Source organism: Strix aluco, chromosome 4 (genome assembly GCF_031877795.1).
Source record: "Strix aluco isolate bStrAlu1 chromosome 4, bStrAlu1.hap1, whole genome shotgun sequence".
NCBI lineage: Eukaryota > Metazoa > Chordata > Aves > Strigiformes > Strigidae > Strix > Strix aluco.
In genome coordinates this window covers 29,470,114-29,494,778 of record NC_133934.1, presented here as the reverse complement: position 1 = coordinate 29,494,778, position 24,665 = coordinate 29,470,114, and the positions used below count along the sequence as shown (strand labels likewise).

At 37.9% G+C, this 24,665-nt stretch overlaps 1 protein-coding gene across 7 annotated transcripts in view; it reads left to right on the top strand.

Annotated features, from left to right (window-relative positions):
• The window catches only part of CORIN (corin, serine peptidase), a 174,111-nt gene that overhangs the window by 39,287 nt on the left and 110,159 nt on the right, over nt 1-24,665 (top strand). For all 7 annotated transcript variants that reach the window (XR_012623065.1, XM_074822462.1, XM_074822460.1 and 4 more), the window contains exon 4: nt 18,969-19,179. Coding sequence is in view for 6 of the 7 variants with exons in the window: in XM_074822462.1 (XP_074678563.1) it covers nt 18,969-19,179 (211 nt within the window). In the remaining variant the exon portion in view is untranslated. The remainder of the gene's footprint in view (nt 1-18,968; nt 19,180-24,665) is intronic.

Below are 24,665 nucleotides of genomic sequence, written 5' to 3'. Positions count from 1 at the left end.
AACATTGTTAAAACATGATTGTCTCCTGAAGGGAAAACGGCTTTGGTTTTATACATGGGCGTAGAAGAACATAAACAGTGGTCTCATAACTCCCAAGCCAGGAGTTCAGCCACTCAGCTATGCTTTTTTCATGCAAATGCAAGCATGAGTAGACTAATATGGTAACATTAATTTTGTTGGTGCTTAAGTTCATGCTTGAGCGTGTTTTCTCTTCAAGCAGTAGCTTCTGTTTTTTTATCTCACTTATACCTGCATTTTCTCTCAAAATTAAAGTGAAAAAAGTTGCCTCATTAAAAAAATGCATTTTTTCACTAGTCAAAATAATCCCTAAACCATTCATGTTTTCTTGTCTAGCAGACATCTAAAATTAAATTTGCAGTTGACATGGCAAAAAACCTGCAAGAGAAACACATGGTGAATTTTCACTTAATTCAATAGCAAGAAGGTGTTTTCATCAGCTTGCCTAGCCCACCGTCACCATTTCATACTGTGCATGGACATAGCTTGACAAAGAAACCATTAAGTTTCTGACTTGTAAGATATATTAGCTGGAATTCAAAATATTCTTAAAAGTCATTACTCTCTATATAAAATATATAGAGATTTTTCATTATAACTTCTGTTCATAAGGAAGAAAAAGCTTACTAGCTTTTATCACCTGGTACGTTGCTGCTCTTGGGTAACTGTAAGTTTGCCAAAAACTTCAAATACTTGTGTGAGAATTGTAATGAGGTTGTTGTTAACACTTTCATACATTTACCTCTAGCTAAGCTTGTGATTTCAATTCCCTTTGATAAATTCATGTCTCCTTATTGCAACTGTTTTGTTAGTAGATTGTCATCTGTCCAAATGCATTCTGATGAAACAGTGTTCTGTGTAAGATATCTAACAGACCTCAAGTATCTGTTTGGATTAATTCTGTAATGAGTACTATGAATAATTATCACACCCTCCTTGCAGTTCCATGTATCTTTAGTCTTTGGCCTTTCAGCAGTGTGGTTTACTTTATAGTGGGAGAATCTCTCCTTGGAAATAACTATGAAGTCAGCTTTGTTCTAGTCTTTAAATGACATGTGTGTGCTTCTGGAGTTATGGAAGAACAGAAGTCTTTTCAGCTTTACACCATTTATGCATCCATTATGTTTTTTTATACTTTGTTGCTTGTAGTTTAAACAGATGCTTTTTGTCAAAATTGAACCATGAACTGACCAAGAGACTAAGCAAGAAGTCACATGCTTAGCCTGGCATGAAACTTTCAAGGATGGGAACAATGAAACAAGGCATAATTTAAGCTAATTGGCTGAGAATTGCAGCCACTGACTTCCTTTTCAGACCCATCAGCTTCTCTCAAACTATTTTAAAAATTGTTTGTGTGGTTATTTCAACAAGAAGATGATGTTAATACATGTTTTGTTCTGTATTGTGATTAATCACTTTGTTTCCGAAGGTACACCTTATATCTGGTAGCAGCATGTGATTTTATGTTTGATTAAAGTTGATCTGCTTAATGCTTCTGCGTGGTCTTTTAGGGATTATAACTGATAGGGTGCAGCCAGGTGTGGGTATAGAGCCATCATTAATATAAAATTGTAAGATCTAAACTCTTGTCCAAAAGCTGGAAGATCAAAGTATCGATACAACAGAAAGTGATTTATAGTCACTGTCATCTTTCACAATCATGTGAAATTCAAGAACAAAAATAATGAGTACCATGATTTGAAATCATTATGGGGATGGGAATTTGAGAAAGTGATAAATAGCCCAATACAGTTAAAGACTAATTTAGTTACTAATTCATACACCTTTATTATGACTGATAATTTAAAACATCCTAATGATACTCTCCAGTGAAGCAGAAGTCTAACAGAAGTTCAGACTAGAAATTAGGAGAAGCTTTTTCACCAGATGGGTTGTGCAGCAGTAGAACCCATTGCTCACAGAGTCTGCGGCATCCCTATCCTTGGGTGTTTCCAAGACTCAGCCAATGTGACAGACAACATGCTGGTGGCAATCTCACTTGGAGCAGCAAGTTGGCTAGAGACCTCCAGAGGACTCTTTCAACCCAGTATTTCTATGATTATAAGGTATAAAAAAATTACTTGCACGTAGGGAGTAGAACATTTTGCATGGTTGGAAAAAGTTTAACGTTACAGCTTGTTTAATGGTATTTGAGATAATTTTGTCTTAATTTTCATGTGGAAACTTGTAGTTTCTCTCTAACATAGGCAATTAAACGAGCTATAAGAGAGAGCATTGAAGGAAGCTATCTGTATTTATTAGTGGAATTATGTGGAAGAAATAAATGGCCTTTCTGTTCTGGGAAGAGTAATTAAAGTACGAGGATTTAAAAATCTCAGTTTGCACAAGCAACGTGCGAGTGTCATGTTCATAAGGTTTAAATGCAACCTGAACTGACATACAGTTATAGAAAACTTCATCAGTTATGTTAAGCTCTTAAACACCTGTATATTTCAAATCCTTTTTCACATTAAAAAACAGGGTGTGTTTTGTCCTCTCATTGCTCAGGTTGTGAAAGTTTGTCAATGTTCTTTGTTGACACAACAATTAAATAGTGTGACTGGAACTCTAAAGAATAACTCCATTAATGTAGATAGCTAGGATTGTCTGTGAACAGAAGCATTTGCACTCTAGTGGTAGAAACAGAATTAGGCCACCACTGAATATTTTAAAAATATGATGCTCAAAGAAAATTGCAGTGATATAGATAGGAGAGTCAGTAGTAGCCCGTCAGAATAAAGAAAGGGCCCAGGAAGTTGTATATCGTATTCTGGACCATATACTTTGCCAAATGTGCTATCAAATTCAGAAGATGTAGGTTGCAGTATTTCTGGCTAACGCAAATGACCTTTTACAGACAATGACTATCTATGCTGTAATGAAACAAGCACATACCTCTGAAAAACAGAGTTGTGGGAATTTTCCATAGGCATAATTTGTTAGACTGATCAGTCCTTAGTTAGGCAGGGCTTTAAAGCTCAACATGGCTTTAAAGCTCAACACCCTGATCTTGAACTCCACCTGCAAACTGCAAAGCAGGAAACTGCAGTTTGCAAAGCATAGGTTTCATGTACTTGAAGTGTTCTGCTGAGCAAGTGTGGTGCTGTATTCTGCGCTTAGTTTCTGGACAGATTTCACATGGAGGGGTTTGTTGTGTTAATTTTGTCTGAAAATGAGATGGGCATAAGTTATTGTGAGATATAGTTGGAAAAAAGGATCCTAATTTCTTATTGAACAGATCAGAAGAGCAATTTGGCTATTCTAGAAAGGTAGTTAACCAGAGACATCTGGCACAGCCTATTTCCATGCAGACCTATTCACAGCCTGTTGAGTATCTCAACTATTTTAAGTCTTATAAAGCACTGTGTTGTTTTGTTTTGAACATAACAGTATTGGTGCATAATTAAATGTTGTTAATCAAGCTAGCATTCATTTTCACTTATTGAAAACACATTTGTTAAAAAAAACCCCAAAACATCTGGATGCCTGCCTGAGTCCTGTGGAAGCTACTATTTTTTTATCCTTCTTTTTTTTTTTAAACAAAGCCTATCAAGATTACTAAAGTCCTGCACATGTTTCAAAACAATAGCAAAATCCTGTCCAACCTAATATGCCATGGAAAATAGTCTCTAATGATAGATCTAATCCTAAAATTAATTTCATTTTATGCCTTTTGTTTATTTAATGGTAGGTTCTTGGAAATAAGTCTCCAATTTCACTAAAGAATCCTGTAATTAGGAAATGTCTAATCAAAATACCAGATCTCATATTCCAGCTCACACCTCATGGGGGGTAGGTGTTCAGCCTCAGCTTTGGCTAATGAGCTTACCTGCTCTCAGCTGTGCCTGCCCAGGGGATTAAAGAGGCAAGTATGTGCCTCAGCCAAGAAGGACAGCATCTGGAAGCACCTTGGTGAAAGAAGTGGGGCTCCGAAAAATGAGGTGGCTTGATGGAAGAGTTCAGCCTTCTGCAATATTCTTTGGTCAGGAGAATAACTGAGGTAGAATTTATGACTGCATTAAGCTCTGAGCAAGAAGTGTCTGGTGCAGACTGGATGTGGTGTTCCACTGTACAGCAGCTGGTACAGATTGCCTTAAAAAAATTCTGATAACACTTCAACTCCAATCTAAAATATGAGTTACATTTCCCTCATGGCTAATCTCCTTTCTGTGACCTGAGAGATAAAGAATGGTTTTTCTCTGTACTGCAGGTGGTCAGTAGCCTTATCACCTCTCCCTTTGGTACCTGTGGAACACAAGGGGGAGTTGAGAATCACTCATTCCTTTCAAATCGTATAATTCATTAGCTGAACAAAGTTAAATGCAGAACAACTGTTTTCAGCTAGTCTCAGAGTCTGATTTCTATTTCAGATCTACAGATGGGGTTTGCTGTTCAAAAGCTTGTTTCCCTCTTCCCCACATAAACTATTACGAGTCAGCTGGGCTTCATTTAGAGGTTAGTGTTGCTGAGAAGGTGTCCCCATTCCCTTTGCTCAGAGCTATACGGTGCTGTACGCTTCTTTTTATGCGCTGGTAGTTGTTGTCTCCTTGATGAGCTGACTCAGCTCTAACACTGGCTAAGTTAGCTCTTGGCTGGTTTGGCACCAAAGTTGTTTTAAAGGAAATGGCAAGCACACATGATTGAGAGGAAGCAGTATTGCGCCATTGCATCAATTCAATTTTCTTGTGAAATGTTTTTCTGTGTTGTTTGACCTAAGAAAAGTCACGACCTTCTGTTAGAAACTTACTCTGACAGTACCTTGCTTATATCTTTAGGCTACCATGGCTGTTACTGAAACATGAGTGTGAGCCTGCAGGAGACATGAGTTTGTCAAATGTCTACCCACATGTAAATGTAACAAACTTAATACTACTCCTCTTGAGGTTATGTCTTTCTGCTGTACTGAAGCTGTATAAAGGCACTCCTGTTAAGCCTTTCTTTAGGGATCAAGGCATCACATTTCATGTGTAAAGTGCTTCAGATAAACCAGGTTTCCCAAAATCTGCAGGATCATTTGTGCCCATAATCACCTAAAATAAAAGCTGTTAGCGCTTTTACTTAAGAGCTTCTTAATCCTTGTTTCTGTTTTGGTGGTGTACTGTAGAGGATCTCCCTTCTAGCAAAGGAGAAATTTTTATTTTTCACAGGTTGAAAGGAAGCTTCTTTTTACATTGTTTTCCGTCCCTTCATCATTTTTGCATTTTGGTACTGGAGGTGTTGCTGTTCGTACACACTTTTTCTTTTGCATTGGCTACAGACATAGTGTTTACCAAAAATTTATTGACTGTGGTAGCAGTCTTGCGACAGAATTATTTGTCAGCTCCTCAACATTTGGTCTTGTCAAGAGAGACTGTTAGAAACAGGAACCCTGCTGTTGACAGTTGTTTGTAATACTGCACTTTTACAACAGAGTGTAAAGTTAAATATTCCCATTGTTTTTTCCTTCACTTCCTGAGTGCTTAATGGATACTTTTAGGTACAAGCTTTCTATTTCCATAGTACAACCAAGTAGTTTTGTCAGTTGTAAAGGAAATGAGAAGTGTTGTAGAAGTGATGATTCAATCACTGATGAAATTGTTCCTATGCTAGCTGGGAATTAATCTGTTTTGGTTTTGGCAGTTCTAGAAAGGCAAAAGGTTCCTTTAGATCAAATCAGGTGGATGTTACAAAATTTGTGGAAATTTTTTTTTCCTCTGAAATTTGGTTTTCAAAACACTTTAGATGACTCAAAGCAAAATGCTTTGAATGCCAAACGAATTAAACATAGGTTAGTTCTTAGTTCTTAGTTAGTTCTTGCTAAATAAGCAAGCTTATTTATCTTGAGTCTGATTTTAATTTTCAGAGGCTTCAGGAACTTGAAGTGTATGTTATCAAACTCGGTTGTGCCATTTTTAGCATTTTTAATGGAGTCCAGTCCAACGCAACTATTTAACAACCCAAACTTACATGCAAATAGGCAAAGGGGTCTTTTTTCAGCAGTTTAAACAGGAGCTATCTCATTTTGAGCTTACAAACCTAGTAGCTTTAAAGACATCTTGAACTGTCCCAGCCCTTGAATCGTGTACATACTTTCTAAATATAAATAGGATGACCCATCTTGTTCCATCTTTTTCTGTGCTCTTGTATCACACATTAAAGCTTTGATACACTTCAGCATAGATATGGAGGATTTACTTACCTACCAGTCACAAAAAAATCTTCAAAACTAAGTTATCTAGCACTTTCTACTATCTTTACATAATCTCTGGGTAATAACTAGTTTTACATATTAATTCTACTTAACATAGGTCTACCACGACACAAACCCTTTTATTCTCAGAGTAGATACTTAAGCTACTGGACAATATTGTTGTGGATTGACCTTGGTTGGCTGCCAGATGCCCACCCAACTGCTCTCTCACTACCCTTCCTCAACAGGACAGAGGGAGAAAATAAGATGGAAAAGCTCATGGGCTGAGGTAGAGACAGGGACATCACTTACCAATTACCGTCACAGGTAAAACAGACTCGGGGAAAATTAATTGAATGTATTGCCATTAAAAATAGAGTTGAATGGTGAGAAACAAAGACAAAAACTGAAACACCTTTCCCCCACCCTGCCCTTCTTCCCAGGCTCAACTTCATTCCCAACTCCTCTACCTCCTCCCTGCTGTGATTGACACAGGGAGGATGAGGAATGGGAGTTGTGGTCAGTTCCTCTCTGCTGCTTCTTCCTCCTCACACCTCATGCCTATCCCGGCCTGGGGTCCCTCCCACTGGCTGCAGTCCTTCCAGAACAGCTCCCATGTGAGTCCTCTCTGTGGGCTGCAGTCCCTCAGGATAAGCCTGTTCCAGGATGAGTCCTTGCTGACAAGACCTTGTTTCAAAGTATTGAAAGAGTATTCTCTTTTTTGTGACATCTAACATGTTTTATAGCAAAAACAGTTTGCTAAAATTAAATTTGTGAAATCTTTTGACAAATCTTCATGTTTTAGATGGTAAATGACCTAACCATTCTGCTATGGTGTAAAAGGGACAATTTAGCAATATAGCTACATCAGACCATGGAATGTATACAGTGTGGGAGTAAGTTTGTGGGTATTTGAGTTTCAGTGATCTAGTGAATAAAGAGTCAAAATGGATGGGTCATGAAGCATGATTAAGGTTCTAAGTAATCTCGTATGACTCTAGAATATTTTCTCCATCCATAATCACTTCTGTTGACTTGCTCATTAGAGTGACCGATATATCCCCATAACAGCCTAAGATGGGGGGAATCTGTCCCTCTTATTTGATTGTGATAGAGCAACCCCTATAGTTTTAGCATTTCTTTAACAGAGAGAAGGTGTTAGTGGAAGACAGCAACAGATTGAACACTGATCTGACTTCTGGCAAATAACCTGTGTGGTAGTAGTTGGCATCAGATTAGAGAAAGCTAGTGGGAGAATAAGTTACTCCTCATTAAGTCTCCATCTTTAAAAAGTAGAGATTAATTTTAGTCTTGAAATTCTAGCTTTTTATGCTACTTTTTTAGAAAGTGAATATATGATAAAGGAATGCTTCAGTTGTGTAAGAGGACCTTAGTTTTAGTTGTAAGACAATGGAAAATGTTGCCTGGTGTATATCAGTGAAGAAACCTTCTGGTTATTTGGTAAATAACTGGGGTGAGGTTGTAAAAGTAAACCATGACAGTGACATAATCCCCCAGTACATTGTTTTAGCAAGAAAAAAGCAACTGCTGTAACTGCCGTAGGGATGTTATGAAATTGCAGTTTGGCATGAAAAATATCAGCTGGGGGGAAAGGAGGTGTGTGTGATAATCCATAAAGACGTGGCCTCTGTTATGGAAATGCTTGAGAACTTCTGCTCTAAGAAAGTATTTCTTAACTGTAGTTATATTATTTGTCCTATTATTTACATACTTGGGTTGGTATACATCAGGATGGAAGCACCAAATGTATTGATTACATAAGAGCTGTTAATAAAACTTCTAAAGCCTGAAACTTAAGAAATCCTTTTGAACTATGAGATTCTTATAAAATAAGCTTCTTACTGACTACAACTTCTTTTTTTTTGCATGGAATTGCTCTTAAAATTACTCCTATCCAGATATCCTAAAATACTTATTTAATACAGATGCAGAAGTGAATTGTGTCTATTTTCCTAACAGAAGTTTTGAGCTAATCAAAGGCAGATGACATGTATTATGTACATGATGTTCCTTTTTAGGCGTCAGTTTGAGTGGAAGTTTGAAATGCTGTTTTGATTTTGTGCAAATGTACTTCAATAGATACAAAAGGAATATGTGCAATTGAAGAGAATCCTAGCAAGAACCACAGATGAGTAAATGGCATTCAGCTGTTCTTCGTTCATTGTGTTACTTTAATTTCTTTCATGCCACTTTCCTTCTCATGGAGAATTTGGTACCTGCTTCATTTACAGACATTTCTTTAGCAAGCTTTTTATTTTTCCAGTATTATGGTGACAATGTTTCTTGGCTCACATTAAATCTTAAGGAGCTACAGAGGTCAAGAGAGTGATACATTTAAAAAGGGAAGTCAACTATTTAAAACAATGCTTAAGCATATGTTAAATTCATCCCTATTCAGAAAGCACTTCAGCACATGCTTAAAAGATGCTCTCTGTAGAGAAGATGTCTAGCCTCAAGATTGAAATTCCAAATATGCATAAATCAGTGCTTTTCAAAAAACATAGTTGCCGCCTACCTCCCCTGTTGATTTGAGTGGGGTCTGCTGGTGCTCAGTAGTTCTGAAAAAACTGTCCATTTATTCTGTGGCTACCTTTCTATTGCCACATGCAGGGATAGGAAGAGTTTTAAGCAATTTCTTATCAGGATCTTGAGCACAGCACTAAACTTAGGAATCCCGTCAATTACCCATGGTCTGCTAGAGAGGCTCTGCCACTTTTCCCAGACCTCTGATTTGAGGCATCTAACTAGTGCTTATTAGAGTAGTGCATCTCTAAGTAGATGAAGCTTTAATTTAAGACTTTATGCATTGTGAATGTTCACTGCCTTTCAGAACTGGGTATGTCTCATTTTGGATATCCAATGAAAGAGGTTACATGTTGATATGGGAGTCCCAAACATTCAGTTTAGTACTTCAAAATGTATAGGCAGATAAAGTTAAGAACACTTCTTATTTGTAATGATTCATTAACATATATAATTTTGAACTGCTTATAAAGCAAATGTTATCCTCTCATTTAGATGGATTTAATTTTGAAAGGATGACTAGGTACCCTGGTTACAATAACTGTTTAGTATGTTATTTAGATGAAAGTGCATCTGCAGTATTTGTATACTATGTGTTTCAGCATTCCATGAGGGAAAAAATGGAGCTGAGGCGTAATGGTTCTTTAGGCCTAAGATAACAAGGCAACCCCCCCCCCCCCCCAGTTACTATAAATTTTAAAACAGGCATAAATGATTTGCGTCTGAATAGCTTACACCCTTGTAAGTATTTTTAAATTTCTTATGTAAACAATTAAAAAAAATTTTATCTAGACCATAAGTGTTTAAGTGCAGAAAAGTTGGATGAAATCCAAGTAGAAGAAAATAACAAAGAAACACAAGCAAGGTGGGATGTGTTGAAAGGTAAATTGCACTCATTATAATTGCACTCATTAGCAAAAGGTAATATACACTCATTAAAAGTAATGATTGTTATGTCTTGAGTAGGGGAGAAAATATATAAATGGGGACATACAAACTTTATCTGAAAAATAAGAGCTGTATTGACAATACAGGATTGTAGAAATTATAGCATGAAGCTGACATTGTAATACAGAAAGTGAAGGGAAGATAAAGATGGAAAACGAAAGGAAATGTAATTACATGGGAGGTTAAGTCATATAAAGAGTGATTTCCACTGCATATAGAATAAGAGAGATGCTGGGGAGAAGACAGCAGGGGTCTGCAACAGATGGCCAGAATCATTCAGACACTGAAGAGCTTGAAATTGTTTAAGAAATGAAATGCATTCTTTGTCTCACTGTTTACAATGGCAAATTTAGGACAGATGTCTGAAAGACAAGCATTTTCAGGAATCTTGAAGAGGAAATCTTTAAGGGAAAGCAGAAAAATAAATTTAAAAAAAAAAAAAATATTTTAACTGTCTTATTTAAAAACAAAGCCAAGTGAACTGGATCCAACCTGAAAGTATGAAGAAAATTGTGACTTAGTTTGATATTTTGAGTGGTATGGCCAATCTGTGAAGTTTCTTTATTGATTTCAAACTGTGATTCAAAATAGGTCCTGACAAAAACAGCTGCAGAATAGCCAACAGAGTACTTTTTGGAAGAATTGAGAATTTTATACTGAAAGAAATAGTGCAAATGATACAGAGATGTTGATCACACTTGAAAAGAATTGAAGACAGGATTTTTTCAAAGCTATTTTCTTCCACAGCTTGATTTTGGTTTTCTGTCCATGTTATGTCTTCCTCCAATTTATATTCTTATAATCAATGTAGCCTGACACAGAGACTCATCAGGATTATATCCTGTCGTAGAGACTGTCCAAAGGACTAATTCTATTACTGCATCTTTGATGTGTCCCCATCTCTTCCTTGCTTCTGTCTAGCCTTCCATACAGAAAGATGACCCATCATTGCCCCTTCTCTTGGGCTTTCTTTCCCAACTTCATGGAAATTTTTCCACATGACTCTGAGTTTAGTGTGTCTATTTAAGGTGTGCTTGGTTGGCATGGGGTTTATCTTCCCTGTCATGGGCATCTTCATGCAGTGAGAAGCACATAAAAATTATCCAAGTCTGATGTGGCTAAGTGGGATCTGGGATAGCTAAAGAAAAGATTTAAAAAGACATACAGTAATGTGTGAGCTGAAATGAAATCTCCTTTGCAGAATTGTTTGTGTTTTCAATTATTTGGCTATGTTACTTGAATTTGGAAAAAAAAAAATATTTTTATTAGACTATGGTGGGTTTCCCTTGGTGGGCTGCCAGATATCCACCCAGCTGCTTTCTCCCCTCAACAGGATGCTGAGGGGAGAAAACAAGATGAAAAATTTCTTGGGTTGAGTGAAAGACAGGAAGGTGATTTACCAGTTGCTATCAGGTGCAAAACAGACTTGGCTTGGAGAAAATTAATTGAACGTATTGCCAATTAAAAATAGTGTTGAATGGTGAGAAACAAATACAAGAACTAAAACACCTTCCCCCCGCCCCACCCTTCTTCCCAGGCTCAACTTCACTCCATTCCCATCTGTCCTGGTTTAGCTAGGATAGGGTTAAGTTTCCCCAGCAGTGGGGGGGAAGCTCTAGCCGGGTTATTCAATACCATGCTGACGGCACCTCTGGGCACCAAAGCGCGGGAGCGCGGGAGAGTTGGTGAACGCATGTGTTATGCGGATCTCTGCTCTCACTGCTGTATCGGTACATATTTTGTTCTGTTCATTGTTATTACTGTTATTGTTATTGTTGTTGTTTGTTGTGTTGCTGTTGCACTGTTGTATTAAACCTCTCCTTATCTCAGCCCCAGGGCTTTGTATTTCCCTCCCTTTGTGGGGGAGGGGCAGCGGCTGCGTGATCTAGAACCCCGGCAGGGGCTAAACCACCACACCATCTCCTCTACCTCCTCACTGCTGTGAGTGGCGCAGGAGGATGGAGAATGGGGGTTTCAGTCAGTCCATGACAGTTCATCTCAGCTGCTTCTTCTTCACACTTTCCGCTGCTTCAGTGTTGGTTCCCTGCACGGGCTGCAGTTGTTCCAGAATAGCTGTGTGGGTCCTCTCTATGGGCTGCAGTCCCTCAGGATAAGCCTGCTCCAGTATGGGTCCTCCACAGGCTGCAGTTCCTTCGGGACATATCCACCTGCTCTGGCGTGGAGTCCTCCACGGGCTGCAGTGTGGGTACCTGCTCCACCAGGGTCTCTTCCACAGACTGCAGGGGAGTCTCTGCTCTGGTGCCTGAAGCACCTCTCCTCCCCTCCTTCTCTCCCCTCGGTGTTCACAGGATTATTTTTCACACTTCTTTCTTCCTCACTCTCACTCCCCTGTGCAGCATTTTGCCTTTTTTAAACATACTTTCCCCGAGGTGCTGCCACCATGGCTGAGGGGCTCAGCTGTGCCCTGCGGTGGGTCTGTTGGTGCCAGCTGGAACCGGCCATGTCTGGCATGGGGCAACTCCAGCCTCTCCTCACAGAGTCCATCCTGCAGACCCCCCATATCAGGGATAGGATACTGAGAAAGCTGGGAAAAACAGGCAAGTTTTCCTGGGCATAATCCTCTCACTAATTCATGTAAGAGGAAGCAAAACCCAGGGGAAAAAAGTGAGAGAAATTATATCTAAATTTTATTTTAATCATGAGAAATAAATTATATTCATGAGAGACAAAACAGTAGTTAATACAGTGAAAGCTTTTGGCTGGAGGGTGGTGTGATATGTTTTAGCCGTTGGTGGGACTGTAAAGACCAGAAGACACTTTTAAACCATTATATTCTATCGGCTGAATTTTCCTTTGACAGAAATGCTAATAATACTTTATTCTATGTCAGGTGTTGTAATTAAAAATATCTTTTCCTTCAGACTTTACTTTTCTTGTAGTGTTAAAACTTATGAGTACGACACCACTACTACATGGATTTTATTAATCTTTTATCATATAATTAGTTTCTTAAATTTCTTAAGATCTGTTATCCTGCATTTTACTGTACTTTTCCGAGGGGTTAAAAAAACAGTCAACAAATGGTCTTCCTACTTGTAGAAATGTTGGTGTTTTTCCTCCAGAATGTGTATGTATCCTTTTTATTTTCTTCAGTAGTGTGATATGACTGTGTGCTGTTCTGTAAGAATTGGTTGGTGTTTTCTGTTACGGTATAAAGTGTCCTGGAAGAGAACAAATATGTAACTTTTCTAGGAGTGTGGAAAAAATACAAGGAAGGGCCTGAGAATGTGTTTAGAAGGGAACAGTCACCGATGTACACACTCGGCAGCCAAGCTGTCCCTTGTGTCAGGAAACGGAGGCCGTCATGTGTTGCAGAAATCGTGTTTTGAAGCTAGCATTCATGTGAAAAATTGCAGAGACTATGTGCTTTTGTTTTGAAATAGTTGGTTTAAACTCCTGATACTTGGACTAAGGAGAAGACAGCTTGTAGATTTCCCTGCTGGGTGGATTCCAAAGGATGGATCCTAGTTCCTGGCATCTATTGAAGTGTATCAGAAAAATCACTTATTGGGGCGCTTTTCCTGAGTTACGGAGAAAACATCTGAAATGCAATATCAGATGTTCAGTCCCAAGTGGACTGTACATGAGAAATTCATAGCTGGAGGGAGGCCAAGAAAATCTGTCCATCTTCTGTTTTAATTGAAATGAAAAATGTACTAAGATGTCATAGTAAATTAAAAGAGGTATTAAAATTTTTGAAGACAGTAATGAGTTTTGGAAAGAAGTTTTGCTGAAAAGACCAGATGTTAGGTGGAATGCTGTGCTCCTTTGATCTGGAGCAAAAGTCCATGACAATCTGGATATTCAATAGCAACAGGACAGAGGAGGTAAGAAAGGCATGCTGTAGCTTCATATGTCTCACATACGGGATTGTGAAATCAAGCAGAGTCGCAAGATCCTTTTAAGGTCAGGAGAACATGGCAACTTGGGATTGGAAAAAAATTGATTTGCTGAGGTCATTCCCATGTCAAGAAGTCTGCAAATTGCTGCTGTAGGCAAGTTAAACAAGTTTCTAAGAATGCATGAGTTTGGGTTGGTTTTGCTCTTTTTAATAGGATTCTGAGAAATTTTCAAGAAATTTTAGGATTAAAGATGAGATTTCATTCCATGTTAGTAGAACTTTTGCTATGAAAGAGCCAAGTCAATGTTGCCATTTTTCCTTGGGTTTATTGAGGCTTTACCAGTGATTATGAATTGCAACTGTGCAACTTAGTACTGAGAGTGTACTAAGCTAAGTTCTGTAATGATGTGGGTGGTGATTGCTGCTGCAAATTGAAGTTTCATTTTCCATAAGCTACTTCAAGGTGTTCTGCAAAAGTTTCTCTGATTAAAAAGTTTATTTTCTAATTGAAATGTCAGCAAACTTTACCTGGGATAGCAAAATCAGGCTGTAAACTTTCCTCTTCAAGCACTCTCATATACTATGTTGTGCTTTGCATACCTGAGACAGAGGCTTGTTTTGCAGATCTGCTACGACAATCCTAGTAAAAATAGACCCTAGCTAGGATCTAGACCAGTTCACATTAGCTTCATTGATGCCAATGAAGGCATCATTTAACTGCATTGCATTTAAAATGTCTGATGCCAGGAGGAAAGATCCCAGATCTATTTTTATAGTGTAAATTAGAAAATTGATGCATTCAGAATGCAGAGTTGCACCAAATTTATTAATCCATTTTTAGAGTAAAGATCTTTCATTTCTCACCACACAGGAATTGATTCTGATGGTGCAATTCAAATATTCCTAACCCTTTCAACGTGCTTTATGGTGCTGGGCGGTGGTGACACATTCTGCAAAAGCACTGCTTCAGAGCTGTGAGCAGGCTCTGATCTTACCCACTGGTTCCTGCCACCGCACTGCCCCTTCTCTTGTCCTAGAACAAGTGTTTTTGCTGCCAATGATCTGATCCAGGTAAAATAGTGGGTTTTTTTCCCCTCTTTCTCTCCTCCACCCTGCGCTCACCAAAAAATTTAAAAAGTGCAGCAGGAGAGGAGAGGCTGTTTTTTTCAGTCAGGCTAATGTCCAGAGCTAGTTCGTTTCATGGCCTCAAAAACATCCAGAAGCAACAACGAGTGTTGGGAGAGTAATCGTGACTTTATCATTACAGGAATGGCTGAGTGTTTTAAAACTAAAATGATTAATCAAGCATAAGCTGCAGTTCTAGTTGCATGTCTTTGGGGCTGCCATAAACATTGCCTTTTGTAAAAGAATGTAGGCGGTTTTCAGTCAGCTCAGTCCTCTAGTCCAGTTCACTTTGTGCAGACGCAGTCTACGGGTAGTGCAATCTGGGAACAATCTGAAGAGGAGAGAGGGAAACGAAAAATACGTTGTTTAAATTAGTTTCAGCAGCACTGAATATGAAACTGTAGACTTGCTTTGCAGTTGTTGGAGTAGAAGGAAGCCCTTTTTTACCAGTTCAGTCCATCTGGCAGTAGCCGGTGATAAACAGAAAACTCTTAATTTAGATGAATGTCAGAAATGGCCCATATAATTAGGAACCATGCTGTTCTGATCAACAGCTTTTTCACATGTTGTTATTCCCATTCACTGCTCTTTTTTCCCCTCCGTAGGTATTGCGAAAACTAGTTTATATGCCTTGTATTCCCTATAATTAATGAATCTTTACTGGAGAAAAGTAGTAAATAGGTTGACGCTTTTCTATGTGTATTCAGCATTTATCTTCTTCTCTGGTCTGTTTCCTGCTTGGTTTGTAAACATGTTTAGTACTAGTGTGTTATATCATCAGTCATCAGATTAGCATTCTGGCACTGCAGGGCCACGTAGTTTATAAAACACACTTAGCCTGTACATATGGAGCAGAATTTAGCAATTTGGTAGAATAGTTAAGCATTTTGAGGGTTACTGCATTCTCTTCTTATAGCTGTGGTTGTTTGTCAGTGTAATTATTCAAATTTTCTGTTTATTTGAAGAAAAACCCCAAACCTGTTATTCTTACTAAAAAATATTTTTACCTTATCTCTTTAAATACCTACTTATTAAATAAGCAGTCCCTTTTGTTTATATTTTAAATAGCTTTTATCCTACTTTTAATGTCCTTTAAAAAAATTATTCCTTGTTCTGTAGAATGCTGTGTCTGTGTCACTATTTGCTTACGTACAGAGCAATTTGGCACAGAGCAGACTTGCCTGTCTGAAGGATACGTTCCGTCTATCACAAGCTGTTGGGCTTATTTCAAGAATTAATGGAGGGACTTATTCTGTGCAAATGATCAGAATAGAGAATTTTTGAGTTTTCTACTGGTCTCAGTTTAGGTGAAACAACCTTGCTCTGAAATAATGTGTTACTCAAAGTATGACCAATTTACGCAGCTGTGTGGAACTTGAGAGGTCCCCCACAAAGCAATAAGGATATACCTGCCTGCTGCTGCGCTAGAGGTCTGTGGGCTAGCTTGAAGGGGGCTGATGCATCTGTGCTCTGCAGCTCTGTGTGGTTTAAGTGAGCCAGTGGGGTGCTGTTCCTGAGCTCGTTAGTCCTGTGCAGAACTGAATGTGTACGAACACAAGGTAGGTTTCTTTAATTTACCACAGAAGGTTTTTGAGACTGTAGCACTTGTTACTACTGCAGTGAGAATCCAGGAGGTACATAACACTGTGATACAACAATTGCTGGTACCCTAAAATTATGCTTTTTGACTCAGAGGTGTATAGGGTGTGGGACACTCACGTGTTGAACTGTGATTTATTTGCTGGGTGGGTGATAGAACAAAAACCAGAAGAGGTGGATTGAGGACCTGTGTTAAAAAGACGAGGTTCTAACCCAGGCTTCTGCTTTCCAGAAGAGTGTTCCAGGGTAGGGATGTGCCTGGGATTAATACTGAACTGATGTCCTTTTACAGGAATGCAAGATTCATGGAACTGAAGATGGATCATGATTCTGTTGTAAGGACAGGTCCTGGGTTTAGTCCCTCCTTCCATCTCTGTTTTAAAAATTATTGTATAATTGCTATAAAATTCCATCTTTTTGGCCATGAATGTTGAATTCAGTGCTCTGTGTCCAGCCACTGAGTACTCTTAAAACGTTAGATAGCTCCAAGGAACTGTAGCCCTTCTCTGTCAGGACTGTGTGAATTTTAAAAGATCTAAAGCAGTCCATGTACATAATCTCAGTCAAAATGTCGCTGCTGCTTGGCACGTGCCATGGCGGGGACTATTTTGCAATTGTGCATCAGGAGATACATGATGATTTTGTGAATCATGTTGAAATTTCACTTGTGTAAGCCCTATGTGCCCCTCCCCAGTGACACCCATCCCCCTTGTCCCATCCCCTCCCCCGCCTTAGGTTAATTTGATTTATTTACTTAACTTTAGTGTGAAATTTTTGGGGGTGCGGGAGACCCAGAATTTTGTGTGGTTATGTTATCCTTTTATCACAACAGTTACTGAAAATGTAGTCCCAGCATCAGCAAAAGAATGTAGGCAAGAGATAACTGTGAGGAGTTTAGCAGTTTAAAGAATTTCTGCTGTAAAAGCTTCAATATTTTTAATCTTAAATCAGAACTTCAGTTTCTTAAGTTTTTCCAAGCAATAAAAATGTTATAAAGAAAAAAATCTTTACAGTGCAAATAGATGGCAATGAGTTTGTTCAAGTGCAAAATATAATGCAAAAAATGGAGGCAGATTTTATGGTTTTATAGCAGGTCAAGATTCTGTGCAAAAGTAACAAAGTGAGTAGTCATTAAAGAGATGGCATCTTTAAAAAGAAAACTTTGTGATTCTGAAGGAAATTTCCTTCCCCTCCCTCCACCTTTGTTCCCTTTCCTCTTTCCTGTGGAAAGCTATTTTAGTATACTCATCAGGCACTGAAAAAATAAGGATTGTTTTTTACAAAGTCTAGAGAAAATTTGAAACCCACCATTTTTGCCCATCTCTTCAAAGACATTGCAACTTGAAAAAGCTCTAATGAAATTTTTCTTCATTATGCTTTGCTTTCCCTACTCATATGTGAGGTTGTATTAGTCCATAGATACCAGAATTTGCCACTAGTTCATTTGGACAGTGAAGACTGTGTCTAGAATGACAGGTGAGGAAGAGATGGACTTGCTGAACCCTTAAGAGCTGCATCCTGTGTGCTTTACATTACTGGCTTTTATCAAGTTGGGAGGTTGGATGTAAATGACCCACATAGTTCTTGGAAGAAGCCAGTCTCAAAATGTCTGATGATGGAAAGGATCTACAGCATTTGGTGCTACCTATGTCCAGTTTGCTCAGATAACAAGAACAGGAGTACTAAGGCTTAAGTGTGCTCGAGGGTTTTCCCCCTTCAGAAGGCTAGAGTTGGGATGGTCATTTAACAGGAGTTTGATTTGTTTACAGCATGATTAGTGGCAGAGTCTGGTCTTGAGAATGGGCTGAGGTCCCTGCTTATTGTACAGTGTGGAATGTTCTGTGGAAAAAAATGCTGCCAGAGCCTGATTAGATGGCCTAGAAAGGCCTTCATCAAAGTAGAGAGCTGTCACAAATACTAGATTTTAATAGTTTGTTCTTGATGAAAATTCTGAACTTCGTGTATGGCTTGTACAACTTATTCTTAAGAACTTCATGCAGTAAGTTAACCTGCTGATCATGCATAGCTGAGAGAGCCTACTGTACATGACAGGGCATTAGCAGAGAAAGGTTGCTCTGGTGGGTCAAGAGTGGGACAACAGTTCAGGCCAGAGTAAGTGTTCAACTTGTAAAATCAGATAATTCTATATTGGTAGGATAGAGAAGAAAGACTATGGAGGTAAAACCATCACTGTGGAAAAAATGGGTAAGCAAGTTGATGATTTTGGCTGGAAAAGCAGCTGCAAAGTAGAGTGGTAGCAAAAAGAGAAACTTTATGGAAACACCAAGACCAGAGCAGCTTCAGAACCCAATTAGCTTTATTTTTTTTTTGTATGATTTCTGTTCTTAGTTTCAGACAGGGTTGGCTGTATCCAGGCTGTTCTTACGGTGTGTTCATACAACCTATGTCAGAAAGAAATTTGTTTTGTGTTATTTCTAGTCCAGATTTGTAGAGAGTTGGAGGATTGTGAAAATATCTAGGAGTTTATTTGTTTTTCCAAACTAAGCTACCAAGCTTGTCTTTTCTTCTTAGATACTTGTTTTTTTGACAGTATTATGATAGCATTATGGAATGACATCTTATCTGTGAGGTACAGGCATTGCTTATATATTGTATGTATCGACTAGTCAATTCAATATATGCTTTGAACCAACTAATAAATGGTGATATTTTTGTTCTAAATATATTGTTTTGATTTCACAGGTGCCTGCATAAATATCACCAACAGCCAGTGCCAAATGCTGCCATATAACTACACCACTATAACTTCAGTTCTTTCCATTGTCAAAAGTATTGAAATGGAAAAGTTCCTGAAGTTCTTCAGTTATCTCAGTCGTCTCAGCTGCTATCAACACATCATGCTGTTTGGCTGTAGTCTTGCTCTTCCTGAATGCATCAGTGACGGTGATGACAGGTATTTGGGAATGAAAATCAGTCAGTGACTAGAGCCAATTGTGGTAAAATGCTCTCTGTCTAATCAGACAAGGGAAGATCCAAACTAAGCCAATGACCTTCTCATTGCAAAACTCCTGTCTGTCAAAGCTATTCACAACATTTCTGCCATGAGAAGCTAACTGCAAGAGTTCTCTTAGAAAAAATACTGCCACTGTATGGAATAAAACTATAATATTAGGGCAGTCAGGCTTATTTTCTTAAAAAAGGCTGTCCAGAATTCTTGTACCTCATTTCTCCAGTCGGGATGTGCTGAAATGGAATGCTTCGTAACAATATAAATGCATTGGCTATTTATAGTATTGGCATAAAGTGTGGTGGCTGTTAGTTAAATTAAACTTCAATTTTTTTTAGTCTTTTCCTTCAGAAAAGTTAATATTTTAAATTTATGTTATGGTATTAGTATAGCAGGATGTATTCAGAGTGAGATAAACTGTTTCGGAAGCTGAACAAGCATGTCTTGTTTTCTGCATTTACATAATTACGCAGTGTTAGTATCATGCGGTTTTTTCAATGAATTTGATTTGAAAAAGGATCAGTGAGTTTAACAGTGCTAAAATCAAAATATGGCACAAAAAGGAAAAAAGGATTTTTTTTTTTTTTTTAATATGTATACAGTCTCTCATGTTTCTGGAGGGGGAAAGAGAGAGGGTAGATTTCTTTGTCCCTATTTTAATTTCCAATTTCTCCACTGCAAAATTCAGTGGAAGAGAATATGGCAGTTGAATAAGCTATTCAATTAACATAGCAAGAACCAAGAAGCTGAAAGCTGTGCAGTTTAGAAAGGATAGGATGCTTATGAAAACAGTTCTATGAGATGAGGTAAGCTGGTCTAAAATACAGTTGTCAATGAAAGGTACAGTCCCACTCCAGGCAATATTTGCCAGCCATTTCCATTGCATTTCCATTGGATTGGCCGATTAATCTCACTAAACTGACAGAAAAATAACCCAGGAAAAAAGTGTACAGGTGATTATCTGGATAGGATTACGGTGGAGGTAAGGCAGCATGGGTAATGGTGGAACAAGACTGACCATTAGACAGGCTGAGCTGTTTAATCCAAATAGACCTGTATGCGTATCTTTGTTAGACTACCAAAAACTATGTTCAGTTAACCCTGTTTAATTCAGGGTGTGATTAATTGTAGTCCCCCTGCTTCAATTCAGTATTACATTTGTTCCAGTTAAAGAATCTGATAACATACAGCCTTAAGCTCTCTGTTGTCTCTAGAAATCATAGAACGAGATAAGAAAAGTGACTAAGATAACAAATTGATGCATTTAAACATTCAACAACAGAAGAGGCCATTTCTCTGTTGCTTCACTTATTCTGCCTTGTTTGGAATTTGACTTTCACAAACCTTTTGAGAGTGAGCAGTGTGTGTCAAAAGTGCAAATAAATCAATCAAATACATAGAGTTGTGAAAAGATTTTTACCTTTCCTTTTCCATTTCTTTTCTGAAGACATCTTTGTTGCAGGGCTTACATTATGACCACTGCCTTGCTAATTTAAAAAGAACAGAAGTTAAACTAATGTTTGGAACATGCCAGTTTTTGCTCTGGTTTTGGGTGGCAACCAAAATACTTTGAGATTCAAGAGTCAGAGGTTTTTGTGTGTGTGTGGTTGTTTGGTTTTGGTTTTTTTTTTTTTTTTTTTTTTCACAGCAGCAACCTTCTGCTGTTAATTTTTAATGTCAAAGCTGACACTGGATTTCCATGTCCTGGTTTATGTTCTTGAGGTCACAATGCCTCCCTCTATTCTTAATTTAAAATCATGGTGCAAATTGTTTTGGCCCCTGCAGGCTGATTGGGAAGGAAGTCCAATGTGAGACTCTAAATGATACAGGATTACATTAGAATCTGACTTCACTTTAAGTAATCATATGTCTCTGGAGTGTGTCATGGGTGACACTGAAAATGTAGGCTGAGTGGCAACCACAGGAAGAACCATAAGGGTGGACTGACAAAGTGCTGGTTTGTTAAATCTAGTTTGGTAAACCTCAGTTGTCCTAGTTTAATGGCTGCTTTCTTCTTTAAAGAGACTACTGCAGTCAACAGAGTGATTTCTGCGATTACTGTTTTTCTTGTAGCACCCAATTATTGCAGGCAAACAGGTGTATTTCAAAGCCAAGAATAATGATTTTAAGAAGCATTGTATCTGCATGAAGTAGTTATTTAACACCTTCCCTTCCCCCCCACCCCCCGTGAGATCTGGAGAAAGCTCTTGGTTGGAATGAAAAGCTCTTGGTGTAACAGGGAGAAGTTACTCTGTATGTGTTGAGTGCCGATAGGAAAATGGAAGAGGCAGGTTCTTTTAGGTCTGTTGAATAGAGGAATCTGGGAAGCAGAAACATACTGAAGGAGAAGCAGAAGAGCTATTGTGGATAAACTGTGATGATAGTGAATGGGGTATCCACCATTATGCTGTATGGGGTATCCCCATATGTCCCTTTTTTTTGAGACTGTGGTTGTTTTTAACATACAATATCATAAAACATACACTAATATGGAGAACAGTTGTTACTGACATTGTCACTAGTTCCTCCAGTCAATTACAGCTGTTTCATTCTAATTGCCAGTGCATCTCTGATCATAATTTTTCATCTATTGATACTTCTTTGTTTTATAGAGCAATTGTTTCAAATTAATGTAAAGCATAATTTGACAAATGCTGCATACACAGCAGAGAAGAAATGAAACTTATGTGATGCTCAGATGTCTAATCTTAGGTATTGTCAAGAGAGTCTGTGTTGGCAGCTGCAGCCATGGGAGCGATAATTGTAACAATGCATTACAAGAAGCAACAAGAAGGAAAGTTACAAACCTCATCTTTGGCATCCAGTGTGCTGTCATTGCATTGCTTTGCTCTGGTATTTAAACTTATGTCTGTTTCACATTTATCTTTCATGTGTTTATAAACATTGTAATCATTAACACTTGAAGGAGATTTAAGTTTCTAGGCAGAGAGCATCTTCAGTGTTTGTATAACACACAGTCTAGTTAGGGATTTCTGAATGCTACCACAATGCTGCTGCTCTTAAAAAATTGTTTTTCTATGTTTTACTGCAATGAAAATCATGTGTGGCACTAAAAATATTTTAATTTAAAAAGCCGTATTTAATTCCATCAACTGGTTGTACAATCAGCTAGCCCAGCTCTTTTAAGAAAATATATAACAGTACCTTTAAAATAGTTATTTCCAGCAAAGGTAAAGTTTGAAAGTACAGCTAAAACCTGTGTGAGAATGGAACGCGGAAAGTTGAAGTGCAATAAGACTTTTTGCTTGCTTATTACTTGCTCATAATTGGTATAGTAAGAGACTGTTTATTTGAAGGCATTATGAAACTTCTTCCTCTTTGGGTGAATGGATGAGATCTTTCCACTATGACTTCAAAATCAGACTGAAGAAAACCTGTCTTAAGTCCAGCAGCACTACTAAGAGAACATGGCTCAATCCTGAAAAGTAACACCAATGATGCAAGGACATCTTAAACTAGTGTTTAACTAGATGTGCTTTACTAATGACTTCTGAAACCTTCAAGGTAGTAAATTTGTCCTTTTGTGTAGTATTAGTCTTCAACCTATTACCACCAAATGCAACACTGGTACTTCATTGTAAGAAAGATCTGTTCTCAGAGCTGTTGGTCATGATTAATCGTTTAAGCTTGTGAATTCTACGTTACCATTGGGAGACACTAAGAGTGGGCCAAAGGTCAGTTACTGCAAGGTAGTGGATGTTTATTTATAGCAACTCACTTCCATTGGATTCTACAAGTCCTACAGACTACAGCTGTTGCATTCAAGAAGACCAAAAAAAATCTGAAAAAATTAGTGTGCAGTGTTTTCAGATTTTTGAAAGAAAAAAAAGGTGTATTTTAAATCTAAAATTAATGTAAAATTTAAAGATTTAAAATCAGTAGAGAAGTTAATAGTGGGTCAGCCTGTAACTGCATAATGCAGACTCCTTGAATGATGCTTTCTAATATTTCCTGTGCTGTGAATACTCATGTTTCATTGAAAGACTTGGTAAAATAGGCAAGCTATATAAGATCCTGAAGGCCTATGTACACGGCTTATTTCAGACTTTTTATGCTGGGAATAAATTTGAAGGTTATCAATTCTCATAATACCTCTTTGCTGTCATGCCGTCTTCTAAAGCAGAAACGAATAGCTTGAGTACTTCCACTAATCCTCTGTGTAGAAGTGTATTCCAGAAAGCCAAGGAAATGCCTTCCACTGATAGATCCCCAGAGTCTCAAATCTTTGGAGGTCAAACTTAATTTAAGCTTTGCCTAAAAAATAGTATTAGGGCAATGCAAATTAAAAAGTATAATATTCTCTCAAGGTAAAATTCTTAATGGACCTTGCATTTTTGTACCTGTTTACTCACTGTGCTTTTTTTTCATGTGAGACGTCTTTGAATATAAAGTTGTGAAGTGGTTTGTCTTCAGTTAGGGCTCAAAGAGTCCATCTGACATCATGGCTTTTTATGCTGGGGAGGGGCAGCCTCCTGCCACTGAAAGTTTATAGCCCAGCTGAACAAAACAAGTAAAAGATAGGAAAAGAAAGTAATACTGTCACACTAATAGCTAGGGAAGCCAAGACAAAGTAAGAAATTTGCAGTAGAGCAGAGAACTGAACCTATAACATTTATACCCTGGGCCTTTAGGTACAAAATGATTTTTCCTCTCGATTAAAGTCTGCAAATTTATTTCACTCATTTTCATTTATTCACTTTAGCTGTGATCTAATACCTACTGAATGTAAGAGGAAAAAACCTGCCATAATTTGACCTTTTTTTTTTTTTTATTCGTTTCTTTCAGGCTCATTCTAAAAGAGAAAATAATATATTGAAGGAAAGATGCTTTCTTTCTTACAAAGGAGTTTATCATGTTAATGTCTATATGTTACAAATATTTTTGTTGTGCTGTAATATCTATGCTACACACAACAGTAGCCAGATGAAGACTTGTAGAAAACCAAAGAGATTGGAACAGGGCTACATGGTATGTTGGGGGCGGAGGAAATTAGCTAGTGAAAATTAAGTTGATAGGAAAAAGGTTCTAAGAAGCTGTGAATAGTTTGTATGCAGTCAAACATCCTTTGAAGAGCTGCTCTGTTGTGACTCATAGTGTCAAATTCAGTTTTGTGGTTTTTTTCCTGTTCATTGTCTTAATCTATTTTCTGTAATTTATAAAAAGGAAGAAAATAAAATGTCTCATTTTCATTATGGACATAAACTAGGATGAAATATTAGGTCCAAAAAACAAATCCAGAAATACGTGTGGTGTCTTTTATTGTAAACTGACAACAGTTTAAAACAAGTTTGGGGTGAGGTACAAGGAAGGAGAGGAAGAAAATTTCTTTCAAGTTCTCTTAGAATATGGAAAAGAATCAAATTTCATAGAGTAAGGGATCTCTGTCTGTCATGTTTTGTATAACCTATGAA